General features: G+C 34.7%; 2 protein-coding genes across 2 annotated transcripts; one reads left to right on the forward strand and one right to left on the reverse strand.

The window, feature by feature from the left end:
- Positions 1–237: 237 nt before the first annotated feature.
- Positions 238–4,926, forward strand: LOC139839674 (ras-related protein RABF1-like). The gene is made up of 7 exons (XM_071829802.1): positions 238–300; positions 505–578; positions 3,483–3,661; positions 3,813–3,918; positions 4,073–4,162; positions 4,258–4,344; positions 4,702–4,926. The coding sequence occupies exons 1-7, from the start codon at positions 276–278 to the stop codon at positions 4,738–4,740; spliced, it is 600 nt and encodes a 199-aa protein (XP_071685903.1). The 5' UTR covers positions 238–275; the 3' UTR covers positions 4,741–4,926.
- A 1,064-nt stretch (positions 4,927–5,990) lies between these two features.
- On the reverse strand, positions 5,991–8,124 carry LOC139843515 (WD repeat-containing protein VIP3-like). Its single transcript, XM_071833614.1, has 2 exons — positions 7,655–8,124; positions 5,991–6,792 (listed from the first exon to the last, which is right to left on the reverse strand). The coding sequence occupies exons 1-2, from the start codon at positions 7,994–7,996 to the stop codon at positions 6,169–6,171; spliced, it is 966 nt and encodes a 321-aa protein (XP_071689715.1). The 5' UTR covers positions 7,997–8,124; the 3' UTR covers positions 5,991–6,168.
- Positions 8,125–22,642: the final 14,518 nt, after the last annotated feature.

The raw sequence follows: 22,642 nt of genomic DNA on the forward strand, positions 1-22,642 counted from the left end.
GACAACCACATATAATTACATGAAAAACTGATGAATGTGATGAAAGCAAACAATAGAGACGCCCACTGAAGAAACCCAACGACCTACGTTTCCATTAACGAGATCAAAACCCCCTTCTCCAAACTTCAAATTATACAGATCTACCAACAATTAGATACAAGACATCTGTATCTATATATATATATATATATATATATATATATATATATATATATATATATATATATATATTATATATATATATATATAAGTCAGTAGCTGTTGTTTCACTCACCATGGGTTGCTCCTCCTCTCTCCCAGGTATTCTTCTCACCTTTCTTAAAAATTAGGGTTTTACTCATATTGAATCAATTAACCACAAATTATTCACCAATATCCTTAAAATTCATCTATTAAGAGTTGGACATAGTCTCAGCTTCACTCTGAATTGCTTAGCTTTGTTTAAATTTATTGGCACGAAAAGTGAATTTTGTAGTTGTGTTTTTGGGGATTATTGATTTACAGATAGGAGTGTGGGTCGCGTAGGTGGACTTAATCCGGATAACGGTGATTTAGATGCAAAAAATTTGAAAATTAAGGTACCTTTTTTTTTTTTTTTTTTTTTACTTTTAACAATTTATTTATTACTTGTGAAGGAAGCTATCTTTGCAGTTAAAATGTAGTGTTAATGTGTGGTTTTGCAGTTATACAGCATTAGTTCGTTATATGGGATATTGTTGAGTCTATAAAATTTTGCTGGTAACAGACCAGAAGATGCCATTTTGATCCTGTTATAAATGTTTAACCAAAATTAACATAGAAAGAATAGATAGAAAGACTCGGTTGGTTCAACGTTTCTTCGACTTTATAGCTAAACTACTGCATATGAAATTTATTTAATGAATGAAAAAGATTACTGATCTCAGGGAGAGAATGTAAACTAATAAAAAGCTATGACAAGCTTCTATATTTATCAATTCAAGAAACTACTCTTTTTGTGTGTTGATGATTAAGATGTAGTATCTAGGAAACTGAATCTTGTATAAGATGTAGTTGAGTCTCGTACAAAGCCTTGGATGTCGTAACACACAAGTGAACTTCAGAAGCTTGACTTGACAAACTCCTTTGAAATGTTACAAACAACTTATAATTTAGTACGATGGTTTTACAGCCATGTATTGATTCCACTGTTCCTCGGTTTTCTTGATTGTTCTCTTTATATTTCGGTATTTCCTTTGATCGTGTTGACTTCAATCATGGCCTGAATGCATATATTTGCTAATGAGACTGTTATTTTATTTTTAAGAACAGAGAAAACTGCATCTTTTTTTTTGTGTAAGATTGTGACATGACAATGCAACAACACACATTGGTAACTTATTCATTTATACAATAATAATAAGAGACGAGAAGCAATAAAATAGAAACTGAAAGATTTTCTTCATTTTTAATGTGATACTCTCATTATTGAAGGTTCTTCATTTATTAAGTGAACTGGTTTCTTGCTGCAGTAAGTCTGTTATTAAGAGTCTAGCAATTTAAGCCCAATAATCAGACATGATAGAATTGATGAGAGTGGTCCTTATATGTAAGAAAAAAATTGCCTTCAAGACTTCCAGGTACAAGTGTCACTCGAGACTAAAATGTGGACGTAGCATGTGGTTGTATATAAGATGTAGGTTCGGGATGTGTGAATGCTTGTAGTTCTGATTAAAAAAATAATAATAATACTGGAAAAATTAAGGAGAGGTAGAGGTTAGCGGTGTTGTGTTTTCACTTGCCTGCATGATCTTGAATCTTGAAGCTCTATCAAATGACCTTTCTTATTTATTTTTAGTTTTATATTGTTGATTTTTAAGTTAGAGGTATCAGGTATGTATTCTTTTACTTCATTACTTGTCTGTAGTGATCATTAGAATATACATATTCGTTCTTTTTTTTTAATATATATATATATATATATATATATATATATATATATATATATATATATATTTGCTAAAAACTTTAACTACCAGCACACTAGAAGACTTTATAAATTGGTGGATCCTATTTTCTTGTTATGGTGATGCTATCAAGATAGATTATGTCTATCTGTATTACATCACACCCTGGTGGATACCTCTTCTTCCTGAAGAGTGATGTTACATACTTATACAACAACAACAACAAAACCCAATACCACATGAGTGGTATATGGGGGAGGTGAGATGTAGACAATCCTTCTCCTATCCGAGAATAAAAACAAGTCATTTCTACACTAAGAGTAGAACACACTCAAAAGTAGAGAAAGTCATCCCTCTCTCTATTCGACGGATAAGGAGATTGCTTCCGACTGGACCTCCGGCCAAAAAGTAGAAAAATTAAAAAAAAAAAAAAAAAAAAAAGATTGAACATAAAATTAAAAATTAAAAATAAAATAAAATCGAGACAATGAAAATGGTAGAATCAAATTTTCATGGGTCTTACAGCCTGACTGGAATTCAATTTAGGCTCTACGAGGCAGTCAAGTCGCCAGTAGTTAGACGCTTGATGTTGCCTCAATAAATAGAGCCGAATGACATTGGAAACAGAACTTGAAAGGCATGCCAGGTGGAAGTTGTCGCGCAAGCAAAGAGCCAACCACCCTAACAAACCAAGCACCACTCATGTTACATACTTATATCAAGTATAAATATCTCTCTTTGTTTGTGATTAGAACCATGATTCTTCCTGGTTCATATTTGGTAGTTTTCGCTTTTCGACATAGTTTAAAAAATTAGTCATTGATGTCAGCCTTTGTGAAAAAAGATTTATTCTCTGTGTGATGGCATAAGTAAATACCAAACCAATTTAGTAAAACTTTATTTGCTCCTTTAAGTGAAATAACCTCCCTTGGAATATGCTTACCTAGATGACCTATAGTTGACTTACCAATGTGGATTGCCACATAACCATGTAACCGGATCATGGGCTTCCAAGGCTGTAAAAGATGCTAATCGGGACTAGTCGGTTGGAACCTTGTAGGGACTGATGGGTCAAGTTGGAGGCTAATCTAGGACTAGCTAGATGTTGACCAAGTTTGACTTTGACTGTATTTGACCTACTTTGATTGAATAAATTCAGCTTTGACCGACTAAATTGGACTTTTGACATCATTGACGAATAAATCAGCCAAGTCGGAGAATACTCAGACTATTCAGACTACTTTGAAATCCTGGCTAGTTGGACTACTTTGAAATCCCGACTAGTCGTACTACAATCGAAATCCAGACTAGTCAGACTACTTCGAAATCCTGACTAGTCAGGGCTAGTCCGCCTAGTCGTCCTTTTTTTTTTTTTTTAGTTTACTATGATTGTATCAATTTGAATTAAGAATTTATCCGAAGTTTCACCTGCATTTTGGTTGCTCCTTGAATTTTACCATGATGTTTCTATCTTTTTAATCTTGCTATGATTGTATCAATTGTTTCATTCTTCTTTTAGATTAATATTTAGCATCAACACTTTTTTTTTAATTACAGCTGGTTCTATTAGGGGACTCTGGTGTTGGAAAAAGTTGCATTGTTCTTCGGTTTGTTCGTGGTCAGTTTGATCCAACATCCAAGGTCACTGTTGGAGCTTCATTCTTGTCACAGACTATAGCTCTGCAGGACTCAACCACAGTTAAATTTGAGATTTGGGATACTGCTGGCCAGGAAAGGTACCGTGTGGCAAGATAGAATATGTTTTCATGTTAAACGAACTCTTCATATTTTTCACTTTTGTTTACTTGTCAACAGTCATTCTCATCTTTATTCTTTCCTAGTTTAATTTAACTAGATTCAATTTGTTTCTATTTTTGTATTGTCCAGATATGCAGCACTAGCCCCACTTTATTACCGAGGTGCTGCAGTTGGAGTAATTGTTTATGATATAACTAATCCCGACTCATTTCATAAAGCTCAATATTGGGTGAAGGTATGACTATTAGTTTTTCAGATATTCATTCATTTCTTATGTGGCCTTTTTGTATGTATATATATATATATATATATATATATATATATATCTGCACTTACCTTTTTTGTATTTTTTTTTATTTTTGCAATTGAATAGATTTTGTGGTGTACAGGAACTACAAAAGCACGGGAGCCCTGATATTGTGTTGGCTTTAGTTGGCAACAAGGCTGATCTTCAAGAGAAACGGGAGGTGTCCGTTCAAGTAAGAAACGTGCTTTTTATCATGGACTAAAAAAATAAATTTTTTGGCTTTGACTTCTGCAAATAACTAAAATGCTTTATTTGTATTGCCCCTAGGGTGGAATGGATTATGCGGAAAAGAATGGAATGTTTTTCATTGAAACTTCTGCCAAGACGGCTGACAACATTAATCAGTTATTCGAGGTTTGGCAGTAACTTTCTTTTAAAACGCATTCTTCTATGTGTATTTCATGTTAGATGTCGGTTGGGTTTGGGTTTATTTTAACGGTTTATAGTGGTAAAATAAAATGTATCAGCTATAAAGCAAAATATCAAATGGATCGTAAGGCATCTAAAGTGTACTTCTAATATGCATAACCGCCCAAGTAATTATGTTCAAAATTAGTACTAATTGTTACTAAAATGATATTATCAATGTAACCATGCTTAACACACTAATTAGAGATCAAGGTTATAAATACGGACTGCTGATCCATTTCAGACATACTGATAGTTTCAGGTAAATCATTTGCCTGAACAATTTTATTCACTCTTTCACAGGAAATTGCAAAGAGATTACCTCGACCCACTCCAGCATGATAGCGTATGTTGGAAACATCAAAGGGAACCTGGTAATCGCTGCTTGCGGTGTAATCAGGGAAATTTATGTATATTCGCGAGACAATGTTTGATTTTCCATACGTAATTATTGATTTCGTGTTGTATCTGCCTGACCAGATCTGTTACTAACGCAAGAAGCTAAACTTTGTTTACTGTACAATGTCATTACATTCTGTTGATAAGAGTGTACTAGATTTAATCTTACCATTTCAACAGATGGAAAAGTGGGGAGTGGTTCTGTTAAGAACTCAACAAAAACTACTAATTATGCATCAATTCAAGTCATATAAGCTGTTACAATTTCTATTTCTATTTCTATTTCTTTTCTACATATACTAAAACACCAACAAGATTTGGTCTTTTGAATACTACAAAACTACATCAAAATTTTTTACAAAAGACCCCCTTACATTATGTCACATGTGTCAACTTCTTAGGGGTAAAAAAAAACACCAACAAGATTTGGTTTTTGAATACTACAAAACTACATCAAAATTTTTTACAAAAGACCCCCTTACATTATGTCACATGTGTCAACTTCTTAGGGGTAAAAAGTATAAAAAAATCTATTTTATTAAAAAAACTTAAAAACACTCTACCAACATTTTTATCGGTCCGTATCTTCCTCCTCGCCAACAGTTAAATTTCTCCGACATCACCGTTCAACTCGAAATAATTTCACGAACGCAACGCAACTAACTACACGCGAAACATACGCTTTCTAAAAAACGCTAAATATTTCGGGTTATCTGCTGTACATATGTATGCATGTATGATAAACAATCCAAACTAACTACATCACATCGATGGTTCGGTCCCCCTTTTTTACGCAATTTTCCCGGCGTCAAAAAAATGCACCCCATTAAGTATACTAGGTACTACCCACGTGTATCCAAACACACCCGCAACAACGCGTTTTTAATTCTGTAAATACATAACGCTACGTTAAATATGAATATGCAACTAGAAAGGTCCCGTCGCATCGCGCGGGCCGATTCAACTCTAGTTACACACAAAACGTATGTCACTTGAAAATGTGCATCGTCTTGTAAGCAGAAAACACGAAAATGTACATTTTTGTAACCAGAAAACGCGTGCCATCCGCAAGTAGTATACCATAACAAACTTTAAGCCATCATATTGAAGTCTGTTAGGTCATCCATTGGAATCTAAAGACCCATAAGATACTGGCTAACAGTATTTATAAATAACAAAAAAAAAAAAAAAAGAAAGTAAATTTGGAGTTTCCCAATTAATGCTTGAATGATTTTCCAGATTACAATGAAAGACGCACAATTAGCTAAGATCAGCCAGTTCAGGTTCCAGTCTATTTTAAACATAGTACTCGCTAAAACACTATCATGAAAACCAAATGGGAAACAAGGACCAAAGTAAGAGAATTAACAACTAAGAATAATTGTATAGTGAAATGCTTTTATCATCTGATACACTTGCAAGCAAACACCCTCTAAGTCCACCTCCCGTAGCTTCAAACTTCACTCCCCAAACCTGGTCAGTATGGTTAGTCATTGTCTGAACCGCTGCCCTCATTTTCGGGTCCCACAACTTAACAGTCCTGTCACTAGATCCTGACGCAATCGCTGCCCCATCTGGGCTCACATCAACGCTCAAAACCCAACTAGAGTGGCCTGACATTGATGAAAACAACGTCTTTCCTTCTGAATCGTACATGTGGATGCGCTCATCATCTGAACCCGAAACAAGAACTCTAGGGTCTATAGGAGAATACGCAAGAGAGCGAACAGGCATTGTGTGTCCTTCAAGGTAGTGAAGGAATTTACCACGTTGTACATCAAAAACAGAAATAGAACCGTCCATGGACCCACATGCCAGCTGTCTTCCACTAGGGCTCCATGCAACCGAAAGAACAAACTTTTTGTTGTTTCCTTTATCAGATGGATTTGAACCTTCGGGGCGAGGAATAGCTAAAGTTGCTATCAGCTTCCACTCGGCAGTACCCCATAGCTTGACCGATGCACTGCTGCCTCCAGCAACAGCAAGAGTCGTACCCTGTCAAACACAATTCAATGATTTATAAGAAGCAATAAGAAACATTCCTTTGATCGGTCTTTATTACTTTACTACATATCAAGATGAAATTACTTGGTCTACAACATCTGAAAATATGCAATCATCAAAATAAACCTACACTAGGAGTCGGAAGCTTTTAAGAGCAAGATGGTCTAGAGTAAAGTTGAAACTGGAAGTCAAGTAGTTCATCAACTCACCTACAAAAGTCCGAAACTGAACATACTACTTGACATGTATTTTTACAAACAAGCAATCAATCATACACTCAAGTAACACTCAACATCATTGCTAATCGCATTAGTCCGTCTTGGCTAATATCACTTATCAAAGTCCCTGTTTGGCCATATCTGATGAGCTTAGCCCTAATTGCTTACTGTAAATTATGTTTTCTGGCGTTATAATTACCAATGGCGATTCTACATGGAGGGGTGTGGGGTCCTATGACCCCACTATTTTAGAAAATTTTTTTTACCATCTACTCTTTCAAATTGTATAGGATACCTCTAAATTTAACTATAGGACCCCATATATTTTTAGGACTTATGTTTTTTTTAGAGGTAAACATACACAAAACTACCTTTTAAATATTTTTAGCCTTGAAATTTTTTTTGGGACCCCAATGAAATTTCATCCTAGAATCGCCACTGATAATTACCAAAGTAAGTCAACTTAAAACCCCGTGTACAATTACCAAATTATCAAGACAACCTAATACTGCTAAAGTATGACATTATCCATATCAATCAAATCAAGTTCAAATCAAATAATGAGACAAATTCAATGAATTGCAACATATATGAGTGTATCAAAAGTTAAGAAATTGATTGAAGAACATATATACCCTAGGATCAAATTCCATTTGCCAGACTTCAGATGGAGGAGCTTCAAGAGTAGCAATTGTATTGTTAGATTCAACATCAAAGACACGAACAAAGCTATCCATTGAAGCAGATGCTGCAATTTTTCCAGATGGATGAGCAGCGACGGATATAACACCGAGACAGTGACCGGTGTTTGTACGGACAAGCGTTAGGTCTTCCGGATTCCATAATTTAACGGTTTCATCAAGAGATCCGGTGAGAAGGATGCCAGAGCTTCTCTCGGTGGTCGGAGGGAGCCACGTACACGCCCATACACAGTCTTGATGTGAAGTTTCCAAAGATCTTAGCCATGCCAATTTCATTGTGTTTTCTTTTATGTTTCTTCACCAACTCGCAAAACCCTAACTTTTGAAGTTCAACAAGCTTAACGACTGATTCTTGTTTTCGATGGTCTGACTGACAAATTGGTAATCTTATTCTAGGGTTTTTCTAAAGTGTTAAAAACTTTTAATTTTTTTTAGAAGATGTTAAATATGTAGATATTATTTGGAGTTAATTTTGTTATCTCGTTGTGTTTACATAAAATTATACTGATAGTCCTCTTTTTTTTCGAAATTACATCGATCGATCATTCATCACATCGTTGAGACGATGACACACTATAAAATGAAATACATAACGATTAATTATTATTGTTACAAATATCAGTTATTCAAATATACTATACTTTTAAGCATGCTAACTACAACCACAAAAGATATCGTTAGAATAATACTTCATATTATTATATTATTTTATATTAAGCGTTGTCTAACCATATACTTATCGTTAAAGATTTAAGACATACGTTGTTGGAAATTTAGTGTAATTTTGGGTTTTAATCTACACTTGTAAATGGGTTTGGAGGTACAGAGTGTACACCCATTAAGTGATAGATTACCCGGACCCAAAAGTGGTTTTTCATTATTTACTATCATGACTTGGTCTACCTGAAATTTAAATAAGTGTTTTCAGTACTAAGTTTTCTTAGTAAGCTGAAATTTGGCTAAGTGTTTTGTGCTGGTTGTTCTGCATTGCTGGTCCTTGTGCTGGTTGTTCTGCATTGCTGGTCCTTGTGCTGGTTGTTCTGCGCAGCTGGTCCCTGTGCTGGTTGTTCTGCGCAGCTGGTCCCTGTGCTGGTTGTTCTGCGCAGCTGGTCCCTGTGCTGGTTGTTCTGCGCAGCTGGTCCTGTTTGCTGATTCCTCTGCGCTGCTGGTCCTGTATGCTGGTTTTTGCGCTGCTGGTCCTGTATGCTGATTTTTGCGCTGATGGTCCTGTTTGCTGATTTTTGCGCTGCTGGTCCTTTTGCAGTGCTGGTTCTTAAGAGACAGCAGTAAGAAAACACTTAACACAATTTTGAGTGATTACGGAAGAATTATTCTTGCACTCACTTTTACTTTAGTGGTTGAAGGAATAATACTTGTTTATTATAAAGTGATCACTCATGTTTTGATAGTTGTAAAATATAATATTTATTTATTGTAAAAGTAACAACTTTTACTTTAATGATGGGAGTGATAATATTTGTTTATAGAAATATTCTTCCTGTAACCACTTTTGAATATTATAGAAGATACTTTTATTAATCAATCGGCCAATTGATTTTAATAAAAGACTCTTTCATGATTAAGGGTGTATATAAATATATTAACCAATATGCATGAGATAGACACAAGTTACGAACACCAAAATATTCTTCTGCAAAAGGAATTCTTGTTTCTGCCAAAACAAGAATTTAATCTCTGTCTTATCCCAAAGTGATATTCGTGTAACCCAGGCTATAAGGGTCGAATAATTACTTTCGGAAAGTGATACCACGATTCAGTGATTTATCCGGCTATCGATTATTTTACCCTACACGAAAGAATTTAGTAAAACCTCTAACAATCGAAAGTAATTATTTGTTATAATCGATGGCGGCTACGATGAAACACATGACGGCGAATTTCTCCAAACTTGATAAGTTTGAGGGAATTGATTTTAGGAGATGGCAAAAGAAGATGCACTTCTTTCTGAGCAGCATGAGTGTGGTGTACGTACTCAGCACACCAATTTCTGAAGATCATGGTGATGATGCCACTATTGAACAAATTCGGAAAAGGTGTAAGTGGGAGAACGATGACTACATCGCTAGAGGTTTAATCCTCAATGGTATGGCTGATTCCCTTTTTGATATTTACCTAAATGTTGAATCTTCTAAAGAACTATGGGACTGTTTAGAAACCAAGTATATGTCCGAGGATGCTTCTAGTAAAAAGTTCCTTGTGAGTAATTTTAATAATTACAAGATGGTCGATTCTAGACCGGTCTTGGAACAATACAATGAGCTCATTCGTATACTTGGTCAATTCACACAACATAAGATGAACATGGATGAGTCTATTCAAGTCTCAAGCATAATTGATAAACTACCTCCATCTTGGAAAGAATTTAAACATTCTTTGAAACATAAGAAGGAGGAGTTAACTCTTGTTGAGTTGGGTAGTCATCTGCGTATTGAGGAATCCCTCAGGTTGCAGGATAATGACAAGCCAAAGAGCAACGAAGTTGCTGGTACGTCTGTTGTCAATATGGTGGAACATAAAAAGTTCACTAGTAATAATGACAAAAAGGGCAAACGTAAACATCAAGGTTATAACAAGGCTAATCCGAACAAGAAGTCTAAATTGACTTGTTGGAAGTGTGGTAAAACTGGACACATGAAAAAGGATTGCAAGGTTATTTTTGGTAATAATAATGCCAAAGGATCTAGCACAAGCGGTTCGGGAAATGGTTTAAACAACCACAACTCGAAAGGTCAGAATATATTTAATAATTCAAATGAGAATTATTATGTTTCATATATATCTGAGGCTTATTTTGTGCAGGATGATGATGTCGCGTGGTGGGTTGACTCGGGAGCCACCACCCATGTATGCAAGGATAGATTTTGGTTCAAGACTTACGAGTCCGTGACTGATGGATCAATTCTTCATATGGGAAATGAGTCAACAGCCTCTGTTCATGGACGTGGAAGTGTGAATTTGTGTTTTAGTTCTGGAAAAACTATTTGTTTGTTTGATGTTTTGCATGTACCACAAATAAGAAAAAATTTGGTTTCCAGTAGTGTGTTAAATTGTTGTGGTTATAAACAAGTGATTGAATCTGATAAGTTTGTTTTGTCAAAACATGGTATGTTTGTTGGTTTTGGTTATTTATGCAATAGAATGTTTAGACTTAACATTAATCACTTGGATGTTAATTTTGCTTTTATATCTACTTCTAGCATAAATAATTCTACACTTTGGCATGCTAGACTAGGACATGTACACTTTAAAAGAATGCAAGATATGTCTAAAGATGGATTAATACCGGCCTTTGACATGAACAATGAAAAGTGTAAAACGTGTATGTTAACAAAGATCACTAAGAAACCATTTCAAAATGTACATCGTGATACTGAAATTTTGGAATTAATACATAGTGATTTATGTGATTTGCATGCTACTCCTACTTTAGGGAACAAGAAATATTTTGTGACTTTTATTGATGATGCTTCTAGATTTTGCTATGTTTATTTGTTACATACTAAGGATGAAGCATTAGATAAATTTAAAATATTTAAAACTGAAGTAGAATTACAACAAAAGGCTTTGATTAAACGACTTAGAACAGATAGGGGAGGTGAATACATTGACCAATCGTATTTCCAATTCGTTGGTATTATCCATGAGACCACAGCTCCTTATACTCCACAACAAAATGGTATATCTGAAAGGAAGAATAGGGTCCTTAAGGAAATGGTTAATTCCATGTTATCCTATTCGGGTTTAAGATTAATATTTTGGGGGGAAGCTATATTAACAGCTTGTTATTTGCTTAATAGAGTTCCTAACAAAAGAAACAAGATTACACCTTATGAACTTTGGAATAAAAGGAAACCTAACTTGAATTATCTTCGGGTATGGGGCTGTAGGGCGGTTGTAAGACTACCTGATCCCAAGAAGAAAAGTTTAGGTGAAAGAGGTATAGATTGCATATTTTTTGGATATGTTGAACATTCCAAGGCATATAGGTTCTATGTAATAGAGCCTAATGAGTTTGTCTCAATCAATTCTGTGATTGATTCAAGGGATGCAATCTTTGATGAAAATCGATTTTCATCTATACCTAGACCAAAGGATATGATTCCAAGTAACAATGGAATCAATAAGGATTGTAATGATGAAGTCTCTGAAAAGGCTGTTGATCAGTCACTTGAGCTTCGGAAAAGCAAAAGAAAAAGGAAACCTAAATCATTTGGACCAGATTTTCAACTATACTTAGTTGAAGGTTCTAGGGATGATGTTTCTACCCAATATTCGTATTGTTTCAATGTTGATGATGATCCTAAAACATATGATGAAGCAATGAGGTCTCAGGATGTTGCATTCTGGAAAGAGGCAATTAATGATGAGATAGATTCTATCATGGGCAATAACACTTGGGTGTTAGCTGATCTACCTCCTGGTTGCAAACCTTTGGGTTGCAAATGGATTTTCAAAAAGAAGATGAAGGTGGATGGAACTATTGAAAAGTTCAAGGCAAGGTTAGTCATTCAAGGCTTTAGACAAAAGTCTGGAATTGACTATTTTGATACTTATGCTCCCGTGGCACGTATCACTACCATTAGACTGCTGATTGCTTTGGCTACGATTCACAATCTAATTATTCACCAGATGGATGTGAAGACAACATTCTTGAATGGTGAATTGGATGAGGAGGTTTATATGAACCAACCTCAGGGCTTTGTCATGCCAGGAAATGAAGGCAAGGTGTGCAAACTTGTGAAATCCTTATATGGTTTGAAACAATGTGACGATCGCTCCAAATCCATATGGACGAACACGTCATTCATTGATTTCATTGCGAGGTATTTGACCTCTATGATACGTTTTGTAAACATTGCATTCTTTTGAAAAGGCACACCATAAATGAATATTTAAATCAAAGGTTTTCGACATCTAATGATTTCTACATATAGACAATCACCATAAATAATAGTTTACAACAGTACTTCCATTGACCATGCAGTCAAAATAAGATACATGGTGATGATTTGGTGAATGCAACGTTTCCTTGAAAAATATGTCATGCAAGACTCCATGCACATAGCTTGTCTAACATCTAAGCAAACAGCGGAAGACTTCTAGGAACCTGAGAATAAACATGCTAACAAGTGTCAACACAAAGGTTGGTGAGTTCATAGTTTTAATATTACACATAATCCGTATATCAATGTGGATTACAAAAGTTCAGTTGTTTTATTCAAAACGTTTATCAATAGGTTTTACATAAAAGGTGGATCACAAGATTTCAGTTGTTTCATTCGAAACGTTTATCAATCGGTTCTACAAAATTGAGCACCCTGGTAACTAAACTTTAATGCTTATATAATTTGTACCCTTTGTATAATCATCTTAATAATACACGCAAACCAACGTGTACGCTTCTCAAATAGCATACGTCCATTAAAAGGCTAGTGCTCTAGCTCGGACAGGGATATCAAGCCCTATGGATCCATATACTACTACTCGCGCCCACCAGTTCTTATAACTGGCAGTTACTAGTTACCAAAGCTAAGGGATTTTCGGTTCAAACTCAGTGTAGAATTTAGTATGTACTTGTATCCATTGCGTTTAAAATAAAGTGCATGTATTCTCAGCCCAAAAATATAGATTGCAAAAGCAATTAAAAAGGGAGCAAATGAAACTCACGCATATAAATATTGTATATCGGTTAATAAAACATTTGCATGTATTCTCAGCCCAAAAATGTAGAGAGTAAAAGGGATCTTATGAAACTCACGCATATAAATATTGTAAAACGGTTAATAAAGCATTTGCATGTATTCTCAGCCCAAAAATGTAATGAGTAAAAAGGGATCATATGAAACTCACTGTTTAATATTGATATACAATATTGTAGGAAAGCATGTAGACGCATCGGAGATAATAAACACGAGGTTTGATTCACAAAAATATCCCCGAACATTACCCATAACCTCCTTGGCAATAACCCATATTTTCCTTAGCTCTAGCTCGCTCGGAAACTCGTTTTGAAAATTACTTGGACAGTACTCCGTCGTAATATTTTATGTACATTATTATTTTTGTATCGCAAAAATAATAATACTAATAATAAGATTAATAAGATTAATAATAATCTTAATAATAATAATAATAATAATAATAATAATAATAATAATAATAATAATAATAATAATAATAATAATAATAATAATAATAAATATTATACGGAGTAATATATATTTGTGTATGTGTGTTTCATTTTTCATTCGAGCAAAACACCTGAATTTATAGTACCTGGCCTGGAATCTGGAGTCATGCGACTCGCATGGAAATGGCCTTCTGGCCATGCGACTCGCATGAGGACCAGGGACAGCTCACATTGTTTTGGCTCCTAGCTTGTCGACATAATATAAAATAAATATAAATATAATATATATAATTTAAATTAATTAATTATATATTATATTAAATTCACGTGCATAGTTGACTTGTAATTTTTGTTCCGATAAGTCGTACGTTGTCACTCGACTTATGTCCCGGTTCCGGTTTTTCGAACGCCCTTTCGTACGCTGAGAAAACTTGTACTTTACGTTTCGTGAATCGTACCTTTGTCAAAATATAGTCTTAAATCATCCATAAAATATACCACTGTAGCAAAGTCAATTTTTACTGTAGCAATTCACTGTAGCAAATAGTGATTTTCAAAAACACTGTAGCATCTGTAGCAAATAGTGATTTTCAAAAACACTGTAGCATTTTGAGTAATGTGGCAATTTGAAAACACTGTAACAAATTAGTGTTTAACTGGTTCATCTTAAACGCTTTAGTTAACTTATCTAAATATCAATTGAATTAATAAACGAATGTTACTATCGTTTATTATATATATGTATATATCTTTTTAATATACATAAATCAGTTTTTAAATACACATTGGAAGTTATTTATAAATAAATTTTAATAATAAATATTTCAATTTATCATATACATTCAAATAGATATTTAAACCAATAAGTTTAATGTACGGTATCAAACAATTAATACATTGTTACCTTTTCATGTTATAGTATATATGTATCTATTTACATATAATTGTTCGCGAATCGTCGAAAACAACCGAAGGGTATTTAAATATATAAAAGTAGTTCAAAAATTTTGAGATTCAGTTTTACAGACTTTGCTTATCGTGTCGAAAATGTTAATCATACAAAGATTAAGTTTAAATTTGGTCAGAAATTTCCGGGTCATCACAAACAAGCACCTAAGCAATGGCATCAAAAGTTTGATGAAGTGATTTTATCTAGTGGTTTTAAATTAAACCAAGCAGATAAATGTGTATATAGTAAATTTGATGATTCTGGTAAAGGAGTTATAATTTGTCTATATGTTGATGACATGTTAATCTTTGGGACTGACCAAAGTCAGGTTGATTTAACAAAAGAATTTTTGTCATCAAAATTCTCCATGAAAGATATGGGGGAGGCTGACGTTATCCTTGGAATTAGGATCAAACATGAAAGCAAAGGAATTTCGATTTGTCAATCTCATTATATTGAGAAGGTGTTGAAAAAGTTCAATTGCTTTGAATGTAATCCTGTGAGTACCCCTGTTGATCCAAGTGAGAAGCTTATGCCTAATCAAGGTGAAGCTGTATCACAACTTGAGTATTCTCAGGTGATTGGCTGTTTGATGTACGCCATGACTTGTACAAGGCCGGATATTGCTTTTGCTGTGGGAAAACTGAGTAGATATACTAGTTGAAATGTTCCGTTCTTATTGATTAAAAACGTTCCATATTAATTGATTTCGTTGCGAGATTTTGACCTCTATATGAGACGTTTTTCAAAGACTGCATTCATTTTAAAACAAACCATAACCTTTATTTCATCAATAAAGGTTTAAAAAGCTTTACGTAGATTATCAAATAATGATAATCTAAAATATCCTGTTTACACACGACCATTACATAATGGTTTACAATACAAATATGTTACAACAAAATAAGTTTCTTGAATGCAGTTTTTACACAATATCATACAAGCATGGACTCCAAATCTCGTCCTTATTTAAATATGCGACAGCGGAAGCTCTTAATAATCACCTGAGAATAAACATGCTTAAAACGTCAACAAAAATGTTGGTGAGTTATAGGTTTAACCTATATATATCAAATCATAATAATAGACCACAAGATTTCATATTTCAATACACATCCCATACATAGAGATAAAAATCATTCATATGGTGAACACCTGGTAACCGACATTAACAAGATGCATATATAAGAATATCCCCATCATTCCGGGACACCCTTCGGATATGATATAAATTTCGAAGTACTAAAGCATCCGGTACTTTGGATGGGGTTTGTTAGGCCCAATAGATCTATCTTTAGGATTCGCATCAATTAGGGTGTCTGTTCCCTAATTCTTAGATTACCAGACTTAATAAAAAGGGGCATATTCGATTTCGATAATTCAACCATAGAATGTAGTTTCACGTACTTGTGTCTATTTTGTAAATCATTTATAAAACCTGCATGTATTCTCATCCCAAAAATATTAGATTTTAAAAGTGGGACTATAACTCACTTTCACAGATTTTTACTTCGTCGGGAAGTAAGACTTGGCCACTGGTTGATTCACGAACCTATAACAATATATACATATATATCAAAGTATGTTCAAAATATATTTACAACACTTTTAATATATTTTGATGTTTTAAGTTTATTAAGTCAGCTGTCCTCGTTAGTAACCTACAACTAGTTGTCCACAGTTAGATGTACAGAAATAAATCGATAAATATTATCTTGAATCAATCCACGACCCAGTGTATACGTATCTCAGTATTGATCACAACTCAAACTATATATATTTTGGAATCAACCTCAACCCTGTATAGCTAACTCCAACATTCACATATAGAGTGTCTATGGTTGTTCCGAAATATATATAGATGTGTCGACATGATAGGTTGAAACATTGTATACGTGTCTATGGTATCTCAAGATTACATAATATACAATACAAGTTGATTAAGTTATGGTTGGAATAGATTTGTTACCAATTTTCACGTAGCTAAAATGAGAAAAATTATCCAATTTTGTTTTACCCATAACTTCTTCATTTTAAATCCGTTTTGAGTGAATCAAATTGCTATGGTTTCATATTGAACTCTATTTTATGAATCTAAACAGAAAAAGTATAGGTTTATAGTCGGAAAAATAAGTTACAAGTCGTTTTTGTAAAGGTAGTCATTTCAGTCGAAAGAACGACGTCTAGATGACCATTTTAGAAAACATACTTTCACTTTGAGTTTAACCATAATTTTTGGATATAGTTTCATGTTCATAATAAAAATCATTTTCTCAGAATAACAACTTTTAAATCAAAGTTTATCATAGTTTTTAATTAACTAACCCAAAACAGCCCGCGGTGTTACTACGACGGCGTAAATCCGGTTTTACGGTGTTTTTCGTGTCTCCAGGTTTTAAATCATTAAGTTAGCATATCATATAGATATAGAACATGTTTTTAGTTGATTTTAAAAGTCAAGTTAGAAGGATTAACTTTTGTTTGCGAACAAGTTTAGAATTAACTAAATTATGTTCTAGTGATTACAAGTTTAAACCTTCGAATAAGATAGCTTTATATGTATGAATCGAATGATGTTATGAACATCATTACTACCTTAATTTCCTTGGATAAACCTACTGGAAAAGAGAAAAATGGATCTAGCTTCAACGGATCCTTGGATGGCTCGAAGTTCTTGAAGCAGAATCATGACACGAAAACAAGTTCAAGTAAGATCATCACTTGAAATAAGATTGTTATAGTTATAGAAATTGAACCAAAGTTTGAATATGATTATTACCTTGTATTAGAATGATAACCTACTGTAAGAAACAAAGATTTCTTGAGGTTGGATGATCACCTTACAAGATTGGAAGTGAGCTAGCAAACTTGAAAGTATTCTTGATTTTATGTAACTAGAACTTGTAGAATATATGAAGAACACTTAGAACTTGAAGATAGAACTTGAGAGAGATCAATTAGATGAATAAAATTGAAGAATGAAAGTGTTTGTAGGTGTTTTTGGTCGTTGGTGTATGGATTAGATATAAAGGATATGTAATTTTGTTTTCATGTAAATAAGTCATGAATGATTACTCATATTTTTGTAATTTTATGAGATATTTCATGCTAGTTGCCAAATGATGGTTCCCACATGTGTTAGGTGACTCACATGGGCTGCTAAGAGCTGATCATTGGAGTGTATATACCAATAGTACATACATCTAAAAGCTGTGTATTGTACGAGTACGAATACGGGTGCATACGAGTAGAATTGTTGATGAAACTGAACGAGGATGTAATTGTAAGCATTTTTGTTAAGTAGAAGTATTTTGATAAGTGTATTGAAGTCTTTCAAAAGTTTATAAATACATATTAAAACACTACATGTATATACATTTTAACTGAGTCGTTAAGTCATCGTTAGTCGTTACATGTAAGTGTTGTTTTGAAACCTTTAGGTTAACGATCTTGTTAAATGTTGTTAACCCAATGTTTATAATATCAAATGAGATTTTAAATTATTATATTATCATGATATTATCATTTATGAATATCTCTTAATATGATATATATACATTAAATGTCTTTACAACGATAATCGTTACATATATGTCTCGTTTAAAAATCATTAAGTTAGTAGTCTTGTTTTTACATATGTAGTTCATTGTTAATATACTTTATGATATGTTTTCTTATCATAGTATCATGTTAACTATATATATATCCATATATATGTCATCATATAGTTTTTACAAGTTTTAACGTTCGTGAATCACCGATCAACTTGGGTGGTCAATTGTCTATATGAAACATATTTCAATTAATCAAGTCTTAACAAGTTTGATTGCTTAACATGTTGGAAACATTTAATCATGTAAATATAAATCTCAATTAATATATATAAACATGGAAAAGTTCGGGTCACTACAGTACCTACCCGTTAAATAAATTTCGTCCCGAAATTTTAAGCTGTTGAAGGTGTTGACGAATCTTCTGGAAATAGATGCGGGTATTTCTTCTTCATCTGATCTTCACGCTCCCAGGTGATCTCGGGTCCTCTACGAGCATTCCATCGAACCTTAACAATTGGTATCTTGTTTTGCTTAAGTCTTTTAACCTCACGATCCATTATTTCGACGGGTTCTTCGATGAATTGGAGTTTTTCGTTGATTTGTATTTCATCTAACGGAATAGTGAGATCTTCTTTAGCAAAACATTTCTTCAAATTTGAGACGTGGAAAGTGTTATGTACAGCCGCGAGTTGTTGAGGTAACTCAAGTCGGTAAGCTACTGGTCCGACACGATCAATAATCTTGAATGGTCCAATATACCTTGGATTTAATTTCCCTCGTTTACCAAATCGAACAACGCCTTTCCAAGTTGCAACTTTAAGCATGACCATCTCTCCAATTTCAAATTCTATATCTTTTCTTTTAATGTCAGCGTAGCTCTTTTGTCGACTTTGGGCGGTTTTCAATCGTTGTTGAATTTGGATGATCTTCTCGGTAGTTTCTTGTATAATCTCTGGACCCGTAATCTGTCTATCCCCCACTTCACTCCAACAAATCGAAGACCTGCACTTTCTACCATAAAGTGCTTCAAACGGCGCCATCTCAATGCTTGAATGGTAGCTGTTATTGTAGGAAATTCTGCTAATGGTAGATGTCGATCCCAACTGTTTCCGAAATCAATAACACATGCTCGTAGCATGTCTTTAAGCGTTTGTATCGTCCTTTCGCTCTGTCCATCAGTTTGTGGATGATAGGCAGTACTCATGTCTAGACGAGTTCCTAATGCTTGCTGTAATGTCTGCCAGAATCTTGAAATAAATCTGCCATCCCTATCAGAGATAATAGAGATTGGTATTCCATGTCTGGAGACGACTTCCTTCAAATACAGTCGTGCTAACTTCTCCATCTTGTCATCTTCTCTTATTGGCAGGAAGTGTGCTGATTTGGTGAGACGATCAACTATTACCCAAATAGTATCAAAACCACTTGCAGTCCTTGGCAATTTAGTGATGAAATCCATGGTAATGTTTTCCCATTTCCATTCTGGGATTTCGGGTTGTTGAAGTAGACCTGATGGTTTCTGATGCTCAGCTTTGACCTTAGAACACGTCAAACATTCTCCTACGTATTTAGCAACATCGGCTTTCATACCCGGCCACCAAAAATGTTTCTTGAGATCCTTGTACATCTTCCCCGTTCCAGGATGTATTGAGTATCTGGTTTTATGAGCTTCTCTAAGTACCATTTCTCTCATATCTCCAAATTTTGGTACCCAAATCCTTTCAGCCCTATACCGGGTTCCGTCTTCCCGAATATTAAGATGCTTCTCCGATCCTTTGGGTATTTCATCCTTTAAATTTCCCTCTTTTAAAACTCCTTGTTGCGCCTCCTTTATTTGAGTAGTAAGGTTATTATGAATCATTATATTCATAGATTTTACTCGAATGGGTTCTCTGTCCTTCCTGCTCAAGGCATCGGCTACCACATTTGCCTTCCCCGGGTGGTAACGAATCTCAAAGTCATAATCATTCAATAATTCAATCCACCTACGCTGCCTCATATTCAGTTGTTTCTGATTAAATATGTGTTGAAGACTTTTGTGGTCGGTATATATAATACTTTTGACCCCATATAAGTAGTGCCTCCAAGTCTTTAATGCAAAAACAACCGCACCTAATTCCAAATCATGCGTCGTATAATTTTGTTCGTGAATCTTCAATTGTCTAGACGCATAAGCAATCACCTTCGTTCGTTGCATTAATACACAACCGAGACCTTGCTTTGATGCGTCACAATAAATCACAAAATCATCATTCCCTTCAGGCAATGACAATATAGGTGCCGTAGTTAGCTTTTTCTTCAATAACTGAAACGCTTTCTCTTGTTCATCATTCCATTCAAATTTCTTCCCTTTATGCGTTAATGCAGTCAAGGGTTTTGCTATTCTGGAAAAGTCTTGGATGAACCTTCTGTAGTAACCAGCTAGTCCTAAAAATTGGCGTATGTGTTTCGGAGTTTTCGGGGTTTCCCACTTTTCAACAGTTTCTATCTTTGCCGGATCCACCTTAATACCTTCTTTGTTCACTATGTGACCGAGGAATTGAACTTCTTCCAACCAAAATGCACACTTTGAAAACTTAGCGTACAATTCTTCCTTCCTCAATACTTCTAACACCTTTCTCAAATGTTCACCGTGTTCTTGGTCATTCTTTGAGTAAATAAGTATGTCATCAATGAAAACAATGACAAACTTGTCAAGGTATGGTCCACACACTCGGTTCATAAGGTCCATGAACACAGCTGGTGCATTAGTTAAACCAAACGACATGACCCTAAACTCATAATGACCGTAACGTGTTCTGAAAGCAGTCTTTGGAATATCATCTTCTTTCACCCGCATTTGATGATACCCGGAACGTAAGTCAATCTTTGAATAAACAGACGAGCCTTGTAGTTGATCAAATAAGTCGTCGATTCTCGGTAGTGGGTAGCGGTTCTTGATGGTAAGTTTGTTCAACTCTCGGTAGTCGATACACAACCTGAATGTACCATCTTTCTTCTTGACAAACAAAACAGGAGCTCCCCACGGTGATGTGCTTGGTCGAATGAAACCACGCTCTAAAAGTTCTTGTAATTGGCTTTGCAGTTCTTTCATCTCGCTGGGTGCGAGTCTGTAAGGAGCACGAGCTATTGGTGCAGCTCCTGGTACAAGATCTATTTGAAATTCAATGGATCGATGTGGGGGTAATCCCGGTAATTCTTTCGGAAATACATCGGAAAATTCTTTTGCAATGGGAACATCATTGATGCTCTTTTCTTCAGTTTGTACTTTCTCGATGTGTGCTAGAACAGCATAGCAACATTTTCTTATTAGTTTTTGTGCCTTCAAATTACTAATAAGATGTAGCTTCGTGTTGCCCTTTTCTCCGTACACCATTAAGGGTTTTCCTTTTTCTCGTATAATGCGAATTGCATTTTTGTAACAAACGATCTCTGCTTTCACTTCTTTCAACCAGTCCATACCGATTATCACATCAAAACTCCCTAACTCTACTGGTATCAAATCAATCTTAAATGTTTCGCTAACCAGTTTAATTTCTCGATTCCGACATATATTATCTGCTGAAATTAATTTACCATTTGCTAATTCGAGTAAAAATTTACTATCCAAAGGCGTCAATGGACAACTTAATTTAGCACAAAAATCTCTACTCATATCGCTTCTATCCGCACCCGAATCAAATAAAACGTAAGCAGATTTATTGTCAATAAGAAACGTACCCGTAACAAGCTCCGGGTCTTCCTGTGCCTCTGCCGCATTAATATTGAAAACTCTTCCGTGGCCTTGTCCATTCATGTTCTCCTGGTTCGGGCAATTTCTAATGATGTGGCCCGGTTTTCCACATTTATAACAAACTACATTGGCATAACTTGCTCCGACACTACTTGCTCCGCCATTACTCGTTCCGACACCATTTGTTCCTTTCGTTCTATTAACCCCTGGTCCGTAGACCTCACACTTCGCTGCGCTATGACCATTCCTTTTACACTTGTTGCAAAATTTGGTGCAGAACCCCAAGTGATACTTTTCACACCTTTGGCATAGCTGCTTCTGATTGTTGTTGTTGCGGTTATTATTGTTGTTGGGATGATTGTTGTAGTTGCTGTTGTTGTTGTTGTTGTTGTTGTTGTTGTTGTTGTTGTTGTTGTTGTTGTTGTTGTTGGGCCGTTTGTTGTAGTTGCGATTGATGTTGCGATTGCTGGGATAATTGTTGCGATTATTGTTGTAATTGCTGTTGTTGTTGTATTGGTGATTCTTATCACCGTTT

Source organism: Rutidosis leptorrhynchoides, chromosome 4, assembly GCF_046630445.1.
Source record: "Rutidosis leptorrhynchoides isolate AG116_Rl617_1_P2 chromosome 4, CSIRO_AGI_Rlap_v1, whole genome shotgun sequence".
Classification (NCBI taxonomy): Eukaryota; Viridiplantae; Streptophyta; class Magnoliopsida; order Asterales; family Asteraceae; genus Rutidosis; species Rutidosis leptorrhynchoides.